Source organism: Terrapene carolina, unplaced genomic scaffold (genome assembly GCF_002925995.2).
Source record: "Terrapene carolina triunguis isolate 2854851 unplaced genomic scaffold, T_m_triunguis-2.0 Scaffold238, whole genome shotgun sequence".
NCBI lineage: Eukaryota > Metazoa > Chordata > Testudines > Emydidae > Terrapene > Terrapene triunguis.
The window spans coordinates 10,038,551-10,059,974 of record NW_020664589.1 but is presented as its reverse complement, the minus strand read 5'-3'; the positions used below and the strand labels follow the sequence as shown (position 1 = coordinate 10,059,974).

General features: G+C 39.5%; 1 protein-coding gene across 1 annotated transcript in view; it reads left to right on the top strand.

Moving 5' to 3' along the window:
- The window catches only part of CCDC180 (coiled-coil domain containing 180), a 42,042-nt gene that overhangs the window by 8,549 nt on the left and 12,069 nt on the right, over positions 1–21,424 (top strand). Inside the window, exons 8-27 of the mRNA XM_026657343.1 lie at positions 360–455; positions 1,407–1,570; positions 1,828–1,947; positions 2,857–2,936; positions 3,449–3,537; positions 5,416–5,538; positions 6,651–6,824; positions 8,254–8,369; positions 8,941–9,067; positions 9,534–9,558; positions 9,650–10,020; positions 11,345–11,562; positions 12,271–12,446; positions 14,265–14,445; positions 15,770–15,916; positions 16,213–16,357; positions 16,600–16,716; positions 17,245–17,343; positions 19,473–19,559; positions 20,313–20,500. Of these exons, the coding sequence (XP_026513128.1) occupies positions 360–455; positions 1,407–1,570; positions 1,828–1,947; positions 2,857–2,936; positions 3,449–3,537; positions 5,416–5,538; positions 6,651–6,824; positions 8,254–8,369; positions 8,941–9,067; positions 9,534–9,558; positions 9,650–10,020; positions 11,345–11,562; positions 12,271–12,446; positions 14,265–14,445; positions 15,770–15,916; positions 16,213–16,357; positions 16,600–16,716; positions 17,245–17,343; positions 19,473–19,559; positions 20,313–20,500 (2,843 nt within the window). The remainder of the gene's footprint in view (positions 1–359; positions 456–1,406; positions 1,571–1,827; positions 1,948–2,856; positions 2,937–3,448; positions 3,538–5,415; positions 5,539–6,650; positions 6,825–8,253; positions 8,370–8,940; positions 9,068–9,533; positions 9,559–9,649; positions 10,021–11,344; positions 11,563–12,270; positions 12,447–14,264; positions 14,446–15,769; positions 15,917–16,212; positions 16,358–16,599; positions 16,717–17,244; positions 17,344–19,472; positions 19,560–20,312; positions 20,501–21,424) is intronic.

Genomic DNA, 21,424 nt, shown 5'->3' with positions numbered 1-21,424 from the left:
CCCCCCCCCCCCCCCAGATGACCTCTGTGTACCCATAGGGGTACACACCCCTGGTTGAGAACCACTGATCTAAAGGGTGACGTATATTAAGAAGCAGTTGATTTTAGTAATACTTACTAGAATATTTGATACAGCCATGTTTTTATTAAAGGTATCACATTTTAGAAGAAAAATACAATAGTTTGTTTTATTTTAAGTCATACATCCAGCTTTGAATCTGTGCTATGACTGTGTATTTCAGTCAACTGAATTTTTTTTTTTTTAAGGAAACAAAACATCTGTCTTATTTCAGATCACTTATCTTAAGAAATACTGACTTTTTGGGCTCTTTCTCTTTTCTCTTTCCTTTGGTTTCCCAGATAAAAGATTTACTGAGGAAATATACCAAGATTCTGGAGGATATTTCTTATCTCTCACCCTCTGATGTGCACAGGTTCATACATACTGAAGCCATGGTAAATCTTTCATATTGATATGCAGTCATTCATTTGTCTGAGAGGCTATAGAGAAAGTAGCAAGATGGAATATTCCCTGTGTACTGTAAGGAGTGATTAATTTTCTTCCTCTTTCAGTCTGGAAGTGTTAGCCACTCTTCTACCTCTCTTTCAAACTTATCACACCTCCTTAACAATGAAAAGATACAAGAGCTGAATCATCATTTCTCATAACTTTTTTCACCTGCAGTTTCCTCCATGCAGGTGCTGTCTTATCTCTCTGACATACATCAGTATTTTCCAGTACTCAACAAATCATTCCATTCTGAAATATATAGGTCCATTTTCTATACCTTGTTACTGTCTATTAGGGAAAGAAAACATCCTTCACTTTTAATATATACAGTTCCCTCAAGCTAAGCGCTGACAGCGATATGATCAAAATCAGAGCATTTGCTCACTCGTGTAATTCAACTGGGCATATTGTGTGAAGGCTTTTCTTTCAGCATATTTTTATATTTATAGCATTTACCTTACTGGATCATACAACTGAGCCATTATGTCTAGTATCCTGCCTCTAAGGCTGTGCCTAAGATGGAAGTTTTCAAGAAATCTCCCACTGTTGCAGCGCCACAGCTATGGGAGATTTCCTGACTGTAGACAAGGTCATCACTGTCTAATACCTTGTGCTTCAGAGGAAGTCTAAAACCCTCTCAAATTGCATATGGCTATTATTGTGCTATGTCTGAATCTGTGACTTCTTGATTTGTTCAGTGCTGTTGTTCAAACAAATCAGTCATCCCAATTTAGGAGGAGTGTTCTGTATTGTACAAAATACTCCTCATTTTCCCACTGTCTTTCTAACAGTCTTTTCTAGTTCAGTGCATTGCACTGGATTAAAAAACAATAGCTGTCAAATTTTTGTATGCTTTGTGCTGCCCTTTATTCCTGTTTGTATCTTCCAATACACAGATGATAAACCAAGCCGTACTAGCCAATCAGAGGGCAATAGCCAAGTTGTTTGTTAATCTGATGGAGGCAGACCTGAAGAGGGAGCTGTCTCAATGGCTCAAGTGGCAAGAGAGGCTGAAGGACTGGAAAACCATACAGAAGGACTATGTGGTTCGCAGTTTCAGGTCCATACTTCTGCAACAGATTATATTTTTAGTAGGATTAAAACTAAATGACAAGACCCCATTTGTGTTTCTGTTACAAAATAATCTTTGATTCTGTTCTCTTTGTAAAGCTAACAGTGTTCAAGCAATTATGTTGGCATTTATGCTCCTTTTTAGTGACTGGGGTTAAATCTATCTGGTTCAAAATAACTTTTAGATGTCAAGATACAGATTGTCCCAAACATATCTTTATTTAAATGGTTATTTGTGTCCTGCAGAGAATTTATGGCAAGGAAGGAGGTACAGGAACCCACAGCTGTAAAAAGAGACTTGGAGAACATGATAAAGGACCAGATTTCACTTAGTAGAAAGAGAATGGAGCTTCTGCAAGTACTTTGGTATGAAGCGAGAGACAGAAAAAATGTTTCTTGCTATAGTGAATAATGCACCTGATTTACCACTGTAAAATGGACCAACACAGTACTAAATGAGCCCCCAAACTTCTTTTTATCTTTCACCGGTGAGGTGATGCTCATGGTTTTCAGTGAGCAGGTTGTGTTGAATGAAGGGGTCATTAAATGTTTCATTATTAGCAACGTCAAGTAGCTGCAAGTAGTGATGTGCAGAGATGATAAGAAGGAGGGAAAGGGGGGACAATTGTACCAGGGACTGGAGCTCGGGCCCCCAAAATGGCTGTAACATCCGTGTAGATAAAGTGAAATGGAAGGGGGGTGGGCACCTAGGGAATATGATATATCAGACCCCAAATTTCTTTAAATAAGCCTGATGTAAAAACCAGTGGCTCTGAAAGTACAGTATAAATAGTGGCAAGTCAGGATGAATGGATAGGTGAAAATCCCATAACCCTAACTTGGCCTGACTGAAAAGTTTGAGTGCCTCTCTTGGGAATGGTGTGAGAATTTAGTATGTATAGTAAATAATCAGCAGAGGAGACATTGGAAATCTCATACTGTATATCTGGGACACCTTCCATTCTAAACCAGAAAAGTTGCTATGTGTATAACCTATTAAAATATTGTAATTTTAAAGTAATGATTCCTTTTCATTTTAAAATTAATATAGCAACTAAACAGATAACAATTAATCCGTTTTCCAGAAGGCAGCTTTTTTGCAGAAATTGCAGGCATCTCTATGGTTTTGCCTTGCTGATTTGGCTGAAAATCTGTCTTCTAACAAACAAAATGTGGAAAAGCAATAGTGCTATTATACTACTTCACAGTTTTAACCCATTGAGAACTGGAATGGATTATGTATGACATTGTGTCTCTTGTTTCCTATTTTGATAGTGATTTGTTGCCTCCGACACATTCAAAAGCGGAGATAAATGAATGGTACGAATCTCTTGTGGCTTTAAACAAGTATATAGGTAAGCAAGGAATTCATGACAATGAATTGGGATTTAAGCAATCATTTTATTTCTAAGGCCATGATTGAACTGTACTGTGTGTCTGTACATACATATGCTGCCCTGACCTTGGTCTCTCAGGTTTTTTTCTCTTTAGAATGAGAAAAAAAATTATCTAAAGTGATTCCATCCTCTAATTTTTGCAGTATGCCTTGTCTTTCTATATGTGTGTCTTCTAGACTATAAACTTTCTAGGCAGGAACTGTTTTGATATTTGTAGCCTGTTTAGCAGCACAGACAGTGTTAGAATGTAATAAAAATAACAGTTCACCATTACTAAGCATAATGGCAAAAAAAATTGGGTAGAGGCAGCCTCGTGGTGTAGGCTGGTAATGCCCATACATGAGAGTCAAGCATGCCACTAGGGTAGAGTGAGGCTAGACACAACTGTTCAGTCACATTCACATGTGCTACAATGTGAAATGGTGAAGTCTTCACACTGGACTCTTATTTCCTTTCCTTCTTTTTTAAAGACACCCATAATGTGCAGCATATGATGATAATTCGCATCCAATATGAGAGAGTTTGCCAGGAATGTTTGGCCAATGTACAGCTATGCAAGGTCAGTGTCATGAGAATGAAAGTTGCTGAATTTGGAGACCCAATGAAGGATTTTGGTAGCAGCAGATCATCCAGTATAATGTCTGGTTTGAGACCCACTATTTCAGCATGACAACCCAAATTACTCACAAAGTTCTCTTTCATCCTGTTAGTCAAAATGATGTTGTGTACTTTTCTTCACAATAACGTGGCATTTGTATTTGGAACGTGTAGAATAGCAACAACAAATACTAATTTAGTGGAGGGAAGATGTTATGCTTATAAGAATCACACGGAATCTTTTTAAAGGGGATAAGGCAATACGCCGTGTTTATTGAGAGTACAATTTAAGCATTAAAATCAGCATATGCTTCCATTCACATGCACGTGCACACACACCAAAAGATTCTGTGGCTGGATCTTTGTCACCAATCCTTCGTGTTGCTCTGTCAGTTCCAGTGGCCAGCTGAAACTGCACACGAGGGAGGGGAGCTGGGCCTCTGTTGAACACATTCGAAGCTCCGATGTTGATGCAGAACGAACCCAAAGTCCCATGGCAATACACCCTTCTTTTATAGTAATAAGTTCCTATACAAGTCTATGGACCATGCTGTGTTACACTGGAGCTGTCATTCATGAGGTATTCAAGGTTGCTTACCAGGAGGATCCTCAGCTGTTTCTTATCTTGTCCCTCTGGCTCAACTCCTCATCTTGTCCCTGGGGTGTATGCCTTTGCTTTAGAGTCGTCAATCTGCCATCTGGGTGATTCTGATAATAAAGTTGGTGCCTTTCCACTCCCCTCTTGACCATCTGGCCCAGCTGTCTCTTCTCAGTTAATCAGTATACCATACGTTTTTCACTCACACACCAAACAGTAAATAAGGCAATAATTACAGCCATAAAACTTCTATCCTTCTAAGAACAATCATTAACACAATCAGCAAAGAATAAACTCAGAACAATTTCTTCTTACTAATTCAAAACTAGCAAAATGGGGTATAAAGCAAAATAAGCAAAATGGAGTACAATTTACTCAAGACAGTTTCTCCCCATTAGGCTTTTGGCCTACAAAGAGAGTCCACTACTTAGGCTAGGAGATTGAGAGTCAGGACCCCAGCATGGCCACGGTTCGCTCTGTGGCCTTGGGGAAATTATTTAACCTCTGTACCTCAATTTCTCCATATTTAAAATGGGGATAATACTACTGACCTGCTGCATAAAGTGGTTTTGAGGCTTAAATCCACATTTGTAAAGGGATTTGAGAGCTTAGGATGACAGACTATGTGTAAATACAAAGCATCGATTATTTACAGTTTTCTAGTATTTACAATTCAATCACAGGACTCAAATATCACAGGCATTCATTTTCTGAAACTATTACTGATTGTTATAAACAGTATGTCATCAAAGACTTAGTGCTCTTCCTGTGGGAGGGGTATATAACTCCTCACCTTGCACACCCACTGCCTATTCCCAGCTTAATTTTTCCTCCACTTAGAGTTTCTTCAGGAAAAGATACTGAAGTTGGATATTTATTTCTAAAACTACCAGTTCAAAAGAAAAGAATGCATGTTGCATGGTTCAACAGAGTTTGTTTAACCTCAACATGTTAACTGGGATGCCAGGTACATTAGAGAGACAAGGTAGGTGAGGTAGTATCTTTTATTGGACCACCTTGTGTTGGTAAGAGAGAAGTGTTTGAGCTTACATAGAGCTTCTGGTCCAGACCTGGAGAAGAGCTCTGTGTAGCTCGAAAGCTTGTCTCTCTCACCAGCAGAAGTTGGTCCAATACAAGATATTACATCATCTATTTTGTCTTTCTAATATCCTGAGACCAGCACAGCTACAACAACACTGCATACCAGGTACATGTCAATAACATAATATTCCTTTCCTTTAGAATAAACTGTTGAGTTTAAAAGTTTGCACAGAGAAAGAGGCTGAAACAGTTGTGAATCCTGACTTCTTCAAGATGGTTGGAAGGCTGCAGAGTCAGTTTGAACAGGAGCTGGAACAGATGGATGTACGTTTACTAAGGCCATTCTTTTTATTACATCCTTAGAATAGTCAAATCTAATATCTATCCTGCAGTCTGTGATGGTTTAAAATTTCACATTTCATTTCATTAGTCTATTGATACCCTGTTAGAGAGTGTGCAATGATATCATTGACCTCTTATCCTGTAGAGACGCTTGAGGCGATTCAATGATAGTTCATAAGTTTTGGTTTTATTTTTACAATGACTATATATGAAAACAACTGGCCTGTTGTGTTCAAGGTTCCAGATGGCTAAATGATTCAGGGCTCATGCAGAGCTCCACTTTGTGGTTGCTACTCTTGTGAGGGATGGATGGACTTCTAGCTGAAGTACTAGCTGGGTATTGGACAATCTAGTTTTTATTCCTGACTCTGTCACTGACTTGTTGCGTGACCTTTTGAGATCATAAGATGGAACATGATGTAAAGTGCAAAATATTATTATTTTGTTGGCCTCTTCTATTTGTTTACACTAGCTATTGTTTTTAACCTGTGCTAATTCTGTGCTAATTTATATAGGAAAAGAGGTGAGTTTCCTGTACTATCCACCAACGATAGATGACGTGAATATTTTTTTGTTTGGTAAATGATCTGAGCTTTAGCCATATGTGTATGTTTTATTTTGATGTATTTACACATGAATATTAGATGTTAGAAAGCTATTTTTCCATCCATTGTTTTGGAATAATAAAGTATTATAGTACATATACTGATATCAGTTATAAATATCATAATCTGAAAAGTGATGTGCAAGTAGGTATTGGACTACTACCTACCCACCCCCGTCCAAACAGCATTGTGGTGCTATCTTCTAATCGTCTGATATGTCATTGAAAGTGGTGCTGCTAGAAATTATATTGTTGATGGAATGGAATTCCCACTAGCACAGTTGCAAGAACAGAATGGATGGTAGTGACATGAAAAAAGATGGTGTTCTCTGATTCTTGATATACCTTCTGCTTTATCAGGTAATTGTAGGATTCCTCTAGGCAGTCGTGGCAAGTCAGCTATCCCCCTACTACTCATGCATCTCTACTCCCAGATAATAGTCTAACAATAATTTAATGATAATTTGTTCTAACCGTTTAATTGTTTTAGAGAGATTTTGAGGATCTGGCTAAACATATTGAACAGGATTGCAAAGACTTGTACAAATATTTCCAGCAAGCTATTGTCCTCTGGGATGAACATCAGCTAAAACTGTCCCAGCAAGAAAATGAACTTCAGGTGAAACTGAATGAGTGCCGGCGGAAGCATGAAAACCTAAATCAGGTACAATCAAAAGTCTAAAACGTTGGTGTGGTATAAAGAAAGCACTTCCTAGCAAAAAGATGCTTTTGGTATTCAAAGAATCCTTTATAGCAAGTACAACTTAAAGTGGGAGTGTTTCTAATGGTTTCTGTGTTTGGAAGGTGGCTGCATACTGCTAAGTGTATTAGTCTAATATCTGATACATCCTCTGAGGGGGACTATATCTTATTCTTGGCAGGGGATTGATCTCATTTATCTAAATTGGTATTTTCCAGCTCTAGCAACTATAACCTTATCATTACTCATATACAGTTGCATGCATATTCACAAGTAAAATGTTATGCAGTTACAGAACCATGCATGTATATTGAGTTATCACATCATATTTGTGCTCTGTGGCTTGATAAAAGGATATTTTGAAGGCATTGTTCAGAATCTTTAAATGATTTTCATACCTGCCAACTTTTGGAAAGAAAGCAGCATGGCCTCCCCTCTCTGTGTAAGATCAATTTGCCCCTTCTGGAATGTCTTGTGCAGTCTCCCAGATCTCCCTGTGCCTTTGGCAGGGGAAGCAGTAAGTGCCAATGATGACTGAATTATTGGATATAGAAGCCTAATCTGGATGTCTGTTGTTCATCAATCACAATCTCACTTGATAGAGCCCCAAAGAAGTGGATGAGGTAGTGCTGCTTGATGAATTTACCTGGCCAAACATCCCAGATGGGAACTGAGACAAAGGTGTTCTCACATGTTATCTAGTCTTCATTGTTCTTTTGCCTGGGCAAATTCTACTCATTAGAATCTTCAGTAACTACTTTGGTCCTGAAATTACGGGCCACCACGACTAGTCCAGGTATCAGTGAGACTCTGGAGGTAGCTGAGGCATCCGTTTTCTCCAGAAGCAGAGGTGAGTCTTTGGCTCTTCCTGTGGTTCACTGGAGTGCCTGACTGCCGTGAGTAGTTTTGGTCAGTTGGGATTCACATCACCTGCCTTGGCCAGTGACAAATGTTGTGTTTGCAAAAGAGCAATAGCCTTGGAGTAAATGCATGTAACTCCCACAAGGCATGTGCTAGCTATTTACAGTAAGTTCTTGAAAGCTTGAAAGTAAAATTCTCTTACCTTATATATATGCTTTCCCTCCATTATTCTTTCTTACACACATGGGCAAATACACACAGTGCTGTGATCACTGATTCTTTTTTAAAGGGCATTGATGCCTCTGATTTGGGGGGGAAACCTACCTTCTGTAAATAGACATAAGGAATTGGAGACAAGATAGATCAAATTTTGAGCCTGTTAACCTTAATAATGCCCCTTTAAAGTACTGTCTAATGTATAATTAAAATACAGACATGTACATGAAACTAATTTCTTGAATCCTAAATAGATATGAAACATTTGGGCTTCTTACAGCTTTATGCTTATTGTTTGTTTTTCATATGGGCCTAGATAAGGGAAGCTAATCTGGATATAATTTTGGACAAACTGAGAACACAAAGCTCTGAGGGAAAGCTGAAGAGTCTTTTAGGAAAGGCCTTTGCTTCTCTGGATGTCATTAGAGCTGGGTATGTATTCTGGATTGTAGAAAATGTGACACACTTTCTGCGTGAAGGATGTCCAATGCTTGATAAGACCATTCCAATCACATTTGTGTTGCATTTTGAATGCATTTGTAGAAAAGCCAAAATTGCACTAGCTACTTCACCTTCAGGAAGACTACTGTCAAATAATGTACTCTCCTGTCTTATTGCATTTGCTCAGAGTGGGCAAAAAACTGTTGGCGCAAAACTCCACTTTTTTAAAGAGTTGGGGGAAAACAAACAAATAAATAAATATGTGATTTTTAAAAAATTTCTTTCATTTGAATTTCTTGGGTTGACATTAGTGTTCTGTATTGTGCTAAGCTAGTCCAGGATATGCTAGCATAATAAATGAATGATTTAATCACAAGAACATTGCAGTAGCCCTGGAAATTAAAGATCTTGGATAATGGGACTACATAGGTCAGGAAATTGATTTATGCCAACAACTTCACTTCTACATCACATATTAGCTGCAGATGTATATTATGTTCACATTTAATTTTTATTACATTATGTAATGAATTCTCTTAAATAGCAACCTGGTATTTGACAGGTATGAGGCCTTTCACCAAGACATAGTGAAGATAGTAGCATCCTACCCAGAAGCTATACTGAAGGAATTGATTTCTTATAGTTCATCCATTGGCCAGTATTTTGGCGTGAAGGAAGTCTATAAACAGGTATAAAGAAAACAAACTTCTTATGATTTGAAATCTGGCTGATGCATTGTTGTTTCATTGTTGGGGATCTTGCATTCAAATCCAAATCAATCAAAGATTATATCAAATGAAAGAGAGTTTTGGCCACCATAGGACTGAGGTTCATTGGCAGAGCTGAGTGAGGGAGACTTTTTGCATCATCTGCCCACACTATCCCTACCTCTGTCCTAGTCTCAAATCTGTCATTTTCATGTCTACGTTTCAATAACTTCCCCTACATTTTAAAACAGAAAAATTAGAATTAAAAAATCATCCAAATCTGTATTACATTTTTAAAATGAGTTCCTTTTAATGGTACATTATTACTTTGAACTTTCAAATGCTGATGGAGTACATTAATTTTGGAAAGTGAAGTGAACTTGATGTTATTCTAAACAAATAATTTGTATCTTTTTGTTTCTTTTTCTTCTCAACCTTACCCGGGGAGGTGGGCTCTGCATTTGAAGAGCAAGGTAATGTCTCAAGCGTACAAGTCTTATTTTTTCAATCTGTGCTTCTTTGGAATATGACTGATGACATTTCTGTCTTATTTTAATTGGGAAGTATTTGTTGAAGACTCAGAAGTTGAACATATGGCAGAGATGACGGGGGATAGCCTCCTACAAGAAACTGAAGAAACCGAGCCACAGGCTGAGAGCTTTCCACAAGGAAGTACAGAAGCAGAGCAGCAGGTTGAGAGCCTCACAAACAAAACTGAAGAAACAAATACAGTTGAGAATGAGGAGAGCAGTGTACAAGAAACTGAGGAAGCAGAGAAACCAGGGGATGGGGAGAGCACAGCTCAGGAAAGTGAAGAAACTGAACACTTAGAGGACAGTGCAGAAAGTGAAGCAAATAGGTTTGAGGATGGAGACAGTCCTGCACAAGAGTATGAAGAAATGGATTATTTGAAAGATATTCTTCCTGAGTCTGAGGTAGGTCTAATTTCTTCATAAAGGTAAATCAGCTTCAGCACAAATGCAAATCTTTTTGATGTTTATATAGCCAAAACACATATGGGTCTTTACTGAATTAGTTTAGTGATGTTCTGTAATATATACCATTAGGTATGTAGATTCTGTATGTGTGATGGTGAAGCCCATACATCAGTGCATGACCATTCCCTCATGCACTTTTCCTGTCCTTTTTCCAAGAAACAGCCGAAAAGAGACTTTTCCGACATGGGTCTGTTTCCTTCCTTCATTTAGTATTGTCAGCCCAAGATGATGGTATAACACTATCTCTATATCTCAATATTTTCTTTTCGGGTCTGTACTTAGTGGAGAACCTAAATGGTCATTGCCTCAATGTAACACAGCCTTTTATGTGAGTGGGGTGCCTCGGAATAGTTGGTGGCAAGACATTAAAAGAAAGTTAACTAATTAGTGTAGTACTAATTCCTCATCCTATGTCTGGCCTTGCCATGTGTGTGTTCTGCACATTTCAGCAGCAAAATCCTGAACTGGAATTCTTCTGATCCCTTGGTATTAATGATCCTATTAGGTCAACCCAACTGGGAACCAGTAAGCATTTTGCAAAGGTTGTCTCAGATGAAAATCACTCTTTGCTTTGTGTATTTTACAGCTGACAGAAAGAAACACTAGTTCCTAATTGTAATATTGCTTTGGGAACATAGGGATAGCTGAGGAAACTCCCTCTAAGAAGTTACAAAAGAGCATTTCAACAAAAGACTACAAAGGCAATTACAAAATCTATAGTGAAACTAGACAGCCTTTCAGCCCATATATCCGAGCATTTGCAGCTCATATTTCAAAGGGATTGAAATAATAATAATAAAACTCAGCAAAGAGGATATATCTCTATCCAGAGCATCTTAATAAGGTTCTTTAAAAAAAAATCCAAACCATGCCAACCTTTTGCTGGCTATGCTGTAAAGTTTCATTTGTATTATTCCTGGAGACACTGACAGAGGTACTGGTGACCCGAGGCTAGTGACCACCCTGAAGTACTAGGATATTCTTCATTTCTCTGTAGATTGAAAAAAATGGAATGACCACCTTCTACTTTTTGCCTTGCACAAACACTGCTAGGCTAACAGCAAAATATCAGCATGCTGAGATGCACAAACTTGCTTGCTCATTATAGCTTTGTTTTCCAAATTAGGAATCAGAACATGGCTCATGGTTCTTGAAATCCATAGGTTCGCAACATTAACCTGTGTATGGCCCATGTTAGTAGGTCTTTAAAAACTTGTCAGTAGCAAAGATAACAAATTATGATTTCCTGTTACCTTCCTAGGTTCTGTTCCATGATTATGGTGAGGCTGAAAGCTGTGAAGTTATAGCAGAGGTGTTCACCACCTCTAGTGGGAACGCTTACTCAGTCCTTGGACGTGAGGAGACAGGCAAGGCCAAGACCTCCGAGATCTATTATGCTGAATTTGCAGAAAAAACACTTCCTGTGTACCTGGAGAATGTGCTTGTACCAGACAGCTTGTTTACAGAGCTTAAGAAACGGTTAGTAGAGTGTAGTTTGTCCTTTTTTCTTTCCCCTAAGTAATTGACAAACCTCAGAAGGTTTGGAGGTAAAGATTGAATGAGCATCCAAAAGTTATCTGTATGCTACCCCCTTTTATGACCTTTCCAAAAGAATAATAAGAAACATTTTATATTGCATTCCATCAAACGTTTAAGTCTCACTGCACATCTGTGAGGAAGATGTTATCCTTATTTTAAAGACTGAGGCACAGAAAGGTTACTGCCTTGTCCAGTCACACAACAAAGCATTGGCAGAGCCATGAACTCAAAGCATCTAGCTTCCAGTTCCTTGCTCAAAGCTCTAAATCCCCTCCCTCCAAGTCCCTTTTCTCACCCTTCATTTTGACGGAGCACCAACTCTTCTGCATTTTAGCAGTTGCATTTCTATTAAAAGCAGTGGATTAACTATATCAGAGAAATCCATGGCAGGATGATTGAACTGAGATGCTGTAAAGAGAATAACAAGTTCGGCAGGCTAACATTCTTTATGTTTGATCGAAACAGTAGCGTCACTGTTGTGCGATTGGTGAGAAACCTTATCTCAGTGGAGTCAGACTCCTCAGAGCTTGTTTTTTTTTTTTTTACGGAGATCTTTGAAGAGTTTTTCTGCAAAATGAAATCCTTTGTCTCTCACACACATGCATGCGCTCTCTCTCCCAAAGCAATGGGTTTGCTTTTCAATCATAGGATCCGCCTCTGCTTTTTTGAGCACCTCGAGAAGTGGTTTGCCCAATCCTTGTCCAACTCCTGGATCATTGTAACTGCCAAGAAAGAGGAGCTGAATTCGGAGCTGCAACTGCGTCTTCACATGCATCAGCCAAGGCGCGAGTGCATAGAAAAGGATATCCATAATGTCAGGGCTGGTACGTATATTCACTTTGGGCATCACGTCTCTTTTTTAGAGCTCTCCAGGTGTGAATCATAACCTGGCACAGCAGTGGCTAGCGTTAATGGATTCAATATTGGGGAATAATGTGGGTTCAAGGGGCCTTTTCTAGCTCCTACCCTAAACTTGCTAGTTTCTTACATATTGGGGGGGGGAGGTTAACTTTCCTTTTTCATAGCTCACATTTGTTTCCTCCTGGTTCACACTAAGAAGAGATTCATCAATGGCCCTCTGAGCTGATTGTTAACTATGCAGAGCATCCACAGGTCCCATTGAAGTCAATAGGAGCAGTGGATGCTCAGTACCTTTGAAATTCAGCTAATAAGGTTTTGTCATGGCAGACAAAAGAAAAAGGGGGGATTTTAGAATAATTTTAGAGAAAGAAGTGACAAAGCTTAACAAGAGCCTGGATAGAGGAGAAGGATTGAGGTGTTGAAGATATCACGGAGGTTTAGAGCTGGCTGGAAATTGAAATTTCTATCCTGTGGACAATTTTAAAGCATAGGAATTTGGGACGAAAAATAAAACCTCTACAGTTTTCACAGAACAGACATTCCAAAAAAATTCATTTAGGTTGGCTTGCTGTCTGGCTGCCTGGAAGGCTCTTGTCAATGTCTCTTTCCCTCCTATATCCAGCACTCCAGCTCTCTGCCTCCTTGTCTTTCAGTCTCCCTGCTTACCCTTTGGAGAGGCAGCTGGACTGCCGGAGAACTGGGCAGGTGGAGAGCCAAGACGTTCAGCCTCCCTGCTTCCCCACAAGCTTGGCTGCAGCTCCCCTTCAGGCAGAGAGCTGGGAAGCTATCATTTTGATTTTCCTAATTGAAAATCTTTTTTTTTTTTTTTTCAAAATTGAAATTTTCCCACAGAAAAATTTGGCTTTGCAAAAGGAGCATTATCCGTTGTACAATCATTCCGACAAGAAATTTCCCAACCAGCTGAGGTTGCAAGTCTGGGTGATGGGAAGGATAGTGGAGATGTCAGCAGTGACTGAGAAGGGAGGGAGAGGAGAGAGCGTGGGAGCAAAGGGGAGAAATTCACATTTAACATAAAAATAACAAGGAGTACTTATGGCACCTTAGAGACTAACAAATTTGCATCTGATGAAGTGGGTTATAGCCCACGAAAGCTTATGCCCAAATAAATTTGTTAGTCTCTAACGCAGGGGTCGGCAACCTATGGCACATGTGCCAAAGGCGGCACACGAGCTGATTTACTGTGGCACGCTGCTGCTGGCCTGGAGGCCCTGCTGCCGGCCCCGCTCAGCCCGCTGCCGGCCTGGATGGACGGAACCCCGGGCAGGCTGAGCGGGGCCGGCAGCTGGGACCCCAGCTGGAAGGGGCCGGCAGACGGAACCCCAGACCAGCAGTGGCTGAGCGGCTCAGCCCGCTGCCGGCCCTGGGGTCCCAGCCGCCAGTCTGCTCAGCCCGCTGCCAGTCTGGGGTTCCATCCGCCGGCCCCTGTAAATGTAAAATGTATTACTGGCACGCGAAACCTTAAATTACCGCGAATAAATGAAGACTTGGCACACCACTTCTGAAAGTTGCCAACCCCTGCTCTAACGTGCCACGAGTACTCCTCATTGTTTTTGCTGATACAGACTAACAAGACTACTCCCTTCCCCCCCAAAATCTACAAGTTTTCACACCACCAGCCATCTTCTACTGAGCGTAGAGGCTAGTTGTTGGGGTAAGCCATAGTCACTTGTGTTGGAAATCAGGATAGATCATGTTGTTATGCTCAGGCTCAATCCAAGCTTGAGGTGATGGCCATATAAGAGTACTTCCTTTCCTCTCAGCGGAGCTGCTTCTTCACCAAGAGCGTCTGGAGTGTCACTGTGCAGGGGTGGTGGAAGCTCTGAACAAGGAGAAAAATGAGTTTATGAAACTCCGAGAGGACCAAAATGACATCAGCAAGAACTTCCGCAGAAGGATCCAGGACATGGAGGCCATCTTCCTCAGTTCCACTAAGGCTGAAAAGTAAGCACATTGTGAGTCTCTTGATTTGTGAGGTTTCCCACTCCTGGACTGCATCCTGAATCTGCCTTATCCCAGATTTCGTGAACAGCAGCAGGTATCATTGTCATTCTCTCACTGGGATAGTTTGAAGCATTTATCTTACTGTTTGATTGCCAGGCAGCTCATTTGACTGAGGTAGGATCATTTGACCTAATTATTGCCCTGTCCACCTTCAGCTGGTCAATAACTCTGAGTGGGACAATCTTCTTTTGTCTAATATACAGTCACATTACCCTGTAAATCTGTAATCTAAAACAGAAAAGCTTCAGCATAGAGTAACAGTTACTTGAACACACTGAGATCAAAAAGCTCATGTATCTGAGACTTTTATCATTATCCAGCCTTAGTACAGTATTTATTGCTCTTCTGCTACTTTTAGGCTTGTCAGCCATGTTTTAGAGCAATTATAATAATGAGGGGAACGATGATGTGAAAAATAAAACTAAATATAAACACTTTTTATCATCCCCAAGGATACTAGAAGGCATCTCCAGTAATGTTTGGGCAAAAATGAAATAACGAATGGAAATGACAGAGTGTAAATAAATAAGAGGAAAATTCCATTTACATTCATTGATTTGTGTGCGCCCATGTGTGTATGTACTAACTTAGCTCACACAACTATTTCTCACAACTGTGATGGTGCCCAAAGTATGGAATAAACATAAAGGTTGGGCTATGCTGAGTTCTTTTTTCCCTAATATCCTTTGCAAGGGAGACACATGGAATGCTTTTCTCACTTTAGTTTCCATTCCTTTGAGTGAGAGTCTTTGTTACAAAGAATCCTTTGGTTAACTCAGTTAGACTCTCTGTTTCCTCTCTCAGTGCACTGTAAAACCTAGAAACCCCAGGTCCTGTGAAGTCAGTTACTCCAGGTCCCTTCGGCAGAAGTGGAAGTTAATATCTCAAGACCAACACCTCTCCAGGGTTTCTTTATCTCCCTGCTAAGAAACTAAAGTCATTTGTGAATTTTATAAAAATTTTAGAATAAAGTAGAAAAAGTTTGTTTCATCTATCCAGATTTTATCCATGCTACCTATCCTGTACACTAGTAGCAATTGACAAGTTAGGTTATGAGAGTCCTCTTCCATAGCACTGAGTGTTTGCTAGTAGTGTGTCTGCTGTATGCTGCCGCATCAAAACATTCCCAATGGAAGGGAAGCAGAAGCGCGCTGATTAAACTCTCATTCTTCTGCTCTCTTCAAGACCCAGCAGCTTTTGAAAAGGAATGTCTACTCTCCCATAGATTTCCCTGAAAAAGCTGTCTTTTGTTATTTGCTCTTAGGTTGGTTGCTCTAAGCAACTCTCTGCACTCAGAGCTGCTTAATCATGTAGAAGTTATCCAAATATCCCTGCGGAGTTACCGGAACTATTTAGAAGAAGCCTTGGGGAAACTACGAGATTCAAACGTGGACTTTCTTAAAGCTTGCAGGTATAAGGGAGAGGTGTGAGTGTGTTTATTTCTATATCAATCTCTGTTCGCCTGGCTTGTATAGTTTTATTTCTCTCTCGCTCTCCTTGTCTCCTTACCTACATTCTGTAATTTATTGTCAAGTCAGCACAATAAAATTCAAGTTCATCCTTTAAAAAAGTATACTACTAATATTATAATAGTGTTTTCATCCCATGAAAAAATATATATAATAGGGACTGTTCAGCTAAGGATTCTTTTGAGGAGGTGGAAGAACCCTAAGACAATTACTTTCCTTTCTCACCTATTGTTTTCAGATTATTTTCAGAGGGAGGTAACTTTTCTCCAGAAGAGGTGGAGTTCTTTTGTAAGCGTCTGGAGAAAGAAACAGGACGCATTGACTTCATTGAAGGCTTAATCATGATTGATATGGAGAAAATGGAGTCAAACTACTTAGAGCAAGTAGGCAGATCTTCATTCCCTTCTAGTGTTCAAATTCCTGGCTGCAGCTAGTGTAACCATTCTAATCCCCCGTGTTACTAATCCCCCGTGTTAATAGATTTTCGTTGTGAGACACTCTTAGATTTAGTTAATGTTTGTGTGACATGAAAATCATTATATAAATGCTAAGTGTTATTATTAAAGGCTAAGCAGGCCAAGTTTAAGTCTGATTTATCTCCTGATTTTTGGCATTTGTTTTTGAGGCTACTGAGGTTATCAACAAGTTTGAAACAAAATTCCATAATCTTGCAATGGATCGTCTCTTCATGGAGAAAATCCAGCGGTTTCTAACAAATCTACAAGTGAAAATCAAATCAGAGGTACAAATACAAATTCCAGAACTTTAGTTTGGTTCAATCTCAATCATTTATATATCTCACTTATTCTATCCAAAGGGTTTTTGGCTTGGTTTGAAGAGGCAAACACACAGATGGGACATAGGTACAGTGTTTTTATCTATTATTTAAGGACTGTGTTTTCCTCTGCCATTGCCAGCCTTGAATCTAGGGATCTAGGACCCAATCCTGCTCCTGTTGTAGTCGAGTAGGATCACGCCCTGGGTTTGCAGCACTTCACTCTAACCACCTACAACTAAATAGACCAGCCATCTGCTTGATGCAATATAGGCCATGAAAAAAGAGTTGCTGTTATGAATCATTGAATTTGGCTTCCATTTTGGGTACCAGTGATTCAATGTTTTTGTTCTTTGAAAATAAATAGTGTGCTCTTTCATGAGGATCTCTGTGCTTGCTCTCTCCTGGAGAAATCTTTTGATAGTTCTATAAATGTTTGAGTGTTCATTTATCTCAACTGAGTTTTCATTTCACTAACATCTGCTTCTGTTTTAGGTGGCAAACTCCAATTTACAGGCACAGACATTAAACTCCTCTCTGGAGAAATTCCTTAAGAAAATAGATGCTTGTGCTCATCCTACTGTGGATAAAGAAGTAAGTTCCAAAGACACATCATGTAATTGTATGATGTGCATGATTGTGTGAGTCTGTTAGTATTCACCATGTTCATTGTAGTCAAACTGGCATCATATATTGTATTGAACTATAGAGGGAAAAGGAGGATATTGCCAAACCAGCAATGGGAGAAGGGCACACACATAAATATATAGATTTTATTTTTTAAAAGTCAAGAAAAATACCAAAGACTATAAATAAAGCTTTTGAGAAACATTAATTTTGGTAATGAGGCTGAAAAACTGGCAATGCCAATCAATCCTCTTTAAATTATCCGAAAGCCTTCTTACCTGATTTTGGAACAGTGAACTATCAGATTCTTGAGGCTGCCTACTGTTTAACAAAGGAAAAATTCATAATAAAAAATCAGCTACATTCAGGATCATGTGGCACAGTAGGTTAGTGCATAGGCAGGCAATTGGGGAGCACTGAGTTGAAATTCTAAAATTTAACCTTGTTCATAAGTGAAAATTAGTTCATCCTAAAATAAGTCTCCATTTGAACACATCAAACAATTTGACATGGCATTCTTTGCTCAAGAAGCTGTTGTGCAGAGGTCTTACTCTAAGGTGTCCAAGGTACCAAAAGGCCAACTCAGCCTGTTACATAAAATTGTTTATAAAAGTCAGCAAAACTTGAAGAAAGTCAAACTTGAAGAAAGCCAGACACACAAGTCTACTGCCACTACCCAAGGACTGTGTTAAGATCATGACTGATGAACAAAGGAGAATGGAATCGGAAATTAATTAACTAAAATTGGTGTGTTGGAAGGAAGTCTTAGTTGGTTAACAAAATAATGAGGGGATGGCTATTCCACCCATTATTCCCTTTGGGGTCCTTAAAAAGAGACAGGGGAGGGAATGAAGATGTCAGGATGAAGGAGAAGTAGACTGAAAGGAATTAGCTTTATCATTATGGCTGACACTCCTATCATCTCCTATGACGCAGGGTCCACCATGATACCATTGGACCTTCATCAACCTGATCCCGAGAGATGTCCTGGCCAGACTAGGCCAGAAAAAGGGACCCACACATCAACCCCTGGAATGTGTCATGTGTCCTTTACCTTCCCCACCTTATTTCTTCTCTTTCCTATATCTCTCTTTTTTGCCTTCTGTTTAATAAGAGTCTGGCTTAGCTGACCAAGACTATCTCTATCACAACACTGCCGTGAGCCCGTGACCAATGAGGCAGCTAAAACCAATGCCCTAAACAAGAAGTTTGCCAGGTCTTGGAGTGGCTGATGAAGCCATGTGTTTCTCTAGCAGTGAGGTTGCAGGTGAAAGTCAACACCAGAGACAGATGCTGCATTTTCTGTCTTTGTTGTCCCCTTCTGTGTGTGTTTGTTTTGTGTAGTCTTAAAGGAAACAGGACTGGATTTCAGCAACAGCAACATCAGTTCCAGACCATCTCAGCTAGTTTTTTCTCTTTTTCCCAAAAAGGACAGTTATTACCATCTAAAAGGTGTCAAACAGGAGGTTCTCACTACAAAAACGCTCTACAGTTTAAAAAAAGAATAAGGGATATTTTTAAAATGAAAACTTTTCTTACTACTTTACATTTTAAATGATTTAACTGTTTTTCCTTCCTTTTTCTATATCTTTAATAAAAAGGTTATAATGATTTTAATGACATTTGTTGCCCTTGGCTAAGAAGGCTGAGGTCTCTCTACTCAAAACCCTGAATCATGTTAAGCTGTTTAGTGTTTTTTCAGTGACGGGGTCAGTAACACCTTTGACTCTCAGGGTCCATTTATTCCATTGATATTAATACAACAAAGTTCCTTCTCCATGCTTCCTCCCCCTACTATATCACAGCTGATAAGAGTCATGAGAAGTTGCATTGGTAGAGACACTAAAACCACAAATCCTTCATTTTCCTGAGCAGCATGTTCACACTCAAAATTATTTTCAAAAAAGAAAAACATCAGCTTCTATAGGCAGTTAATTGATCCCCTGGTTTCCACGCCTGCCTAGATACAAAAGTGATAGAACAGATTAGAAACATCTTCGACAGACAGATTTGATATGTCAACATGTTTGGTACATTCTAAATTTTCTACCATGTTGAGCAAAATACTATCCATATTATCCTTGCTTTTTAACTAGGCTGTGACTTCGGAAGAACTGTATGACGTTGCCAAAACTGTGATGAAAGAACTGAAAAAAAGGAGCAAGTATCTCAATTGCCTGCTGGTAAATACGATCATCCCCTTCTGTACTGTAAGATAACATTAGCTGGAATCTCTGTATTTTATATACTCTTTGCATTTGAATAGTAAAATTCACCCAAACTATTTTGATTACGCCTGTATTTTAAAAGGTTTTCAGAATCCATATTTTGAATTTTCATGTAAAACGTACGTATGCTATTGAATTTCAAATGATCACAAGCTGCCCAAGAGGTGGTGATACAGGGCCCAATCTTGCAAGGTACTGAGTGCCTTCAACCACCAATGAGGCTACCAAGTGTTGACGGTGCTCAGACTACTCCGGAGATGCTCAGCACTTTGTAGGAGATGATCCTTAATGAGAGGTTGTGCTTGTGCATGCGTGTGTGTGTTTTGAGTGTGTTTTTAAAAGTTTCTTTAAGGAATTCAGATGCGCTTGCTGAAGGCTTTGACTGGATAGCAGATTTTGTATCAGGTGATTAATCTTATTTGTTGGTACATCATCTTTATAGAGTGTTTTATTTTGTAAACTAGAAGGCATCATTATTATTAATTATATTTATTTGAAGATTGCTTGTAATAATTATAGTAATACGTAACTCTCAACCTCTCATAGCTGCAGAAAGGGGAAAAATCGATAGGAAATGTTTCCAAGTTATAAAACTCTTTCGTCTAGCCTGTGGGGCAACAGGGTTGGTAGCCGGCACCTCCATGGAACAGTATAACTAACTGCCTGTTCTCTTTAGTAATATCTGATTTTGTTTTCCTCCACTTCCAGGACCCCATCCCAGCTCAGACAGAGTTTGCATTACGAGGTTCCATTGCAGCTGCAGTCCGATCAGAGAGTCTCAAAGAGGAGAGTAGGATGGTTATGGGGATAGACAATGTTCCACTGTTGAATCCAAGCAGAATTGGAAAGTCAGTAATTGATGATGTAGCAGTAAGCGTCATCAAAAATTTACTCCAGTAAGTAAATGCTCTCAGAGCCTAAAGATGTTATTCCTTTAACTTATTTAATTTTTTGCTCACTGTATGTACATCTTATTGTCATGTTGTGCACAGGAGGCAGTGCAAGCAATTCAAATACATATTTACTACTTGTGTTCTGGTAGCACATAAAGATCCCACTGAATTTAAATCATCCGGGCCATTTCTGTGCCAGTGCAGGATGGAGAAGTTTATATGCAGTACTTTTTCATGTGTTTTGTCCAGTCTAGTTTTAAAAGTCCCAAGCAATGGGATTTCTGCCTCTTCCTGAGGGAGTTTAGGTTGTGAAATATCTATCTTACTGTCACAATGGTAGTGATAGAATTTGAACATAAGAATGGCCATACTGGGTCAGACCAAAGATACATCCAGCCCAGTATCCTGTCTGCCGACAGTGGCCAATGCCAGGTGCGGTGCCCCAGAGGAAGTGAACCTAACAGGTAATGATCAAGTGATCTCTCTCCTGCCATCCAGCTCCACCCTCTGACAAACAGAGGCTAGGGACACCATTCCTTACCCATCCTGGCTAATAGCTAATGGACTTAACCTCCACGAATTTATCTAGTTCTCTTTTAAACCCTGTTATAGTCCTAGCCTTCACAACCTCCTCAGGCAAGGAGTTCCACTGGTTGACTGTGTGCTGTGTGAAGAAGAACTTCCTTTTATTTGTTTTAAACCTGCTGCCCATTAATTTCATTTGATGGCCCCTAGTTCTTATATTATGGGAACAAGTAAATAACTTTTCCATATTCACTTTCTCCACACCACTCATGATTTTATATACCTCTATCATATCCCCTCTTAGTCTCCTCTTTTCCAAGCTGAAAAGTCCTAGCCTCTTTAATCTCTCCTCATATGGGACCCATTCCAAATCCCTAATCATTTTAGTTGCCCTTCTCTGAA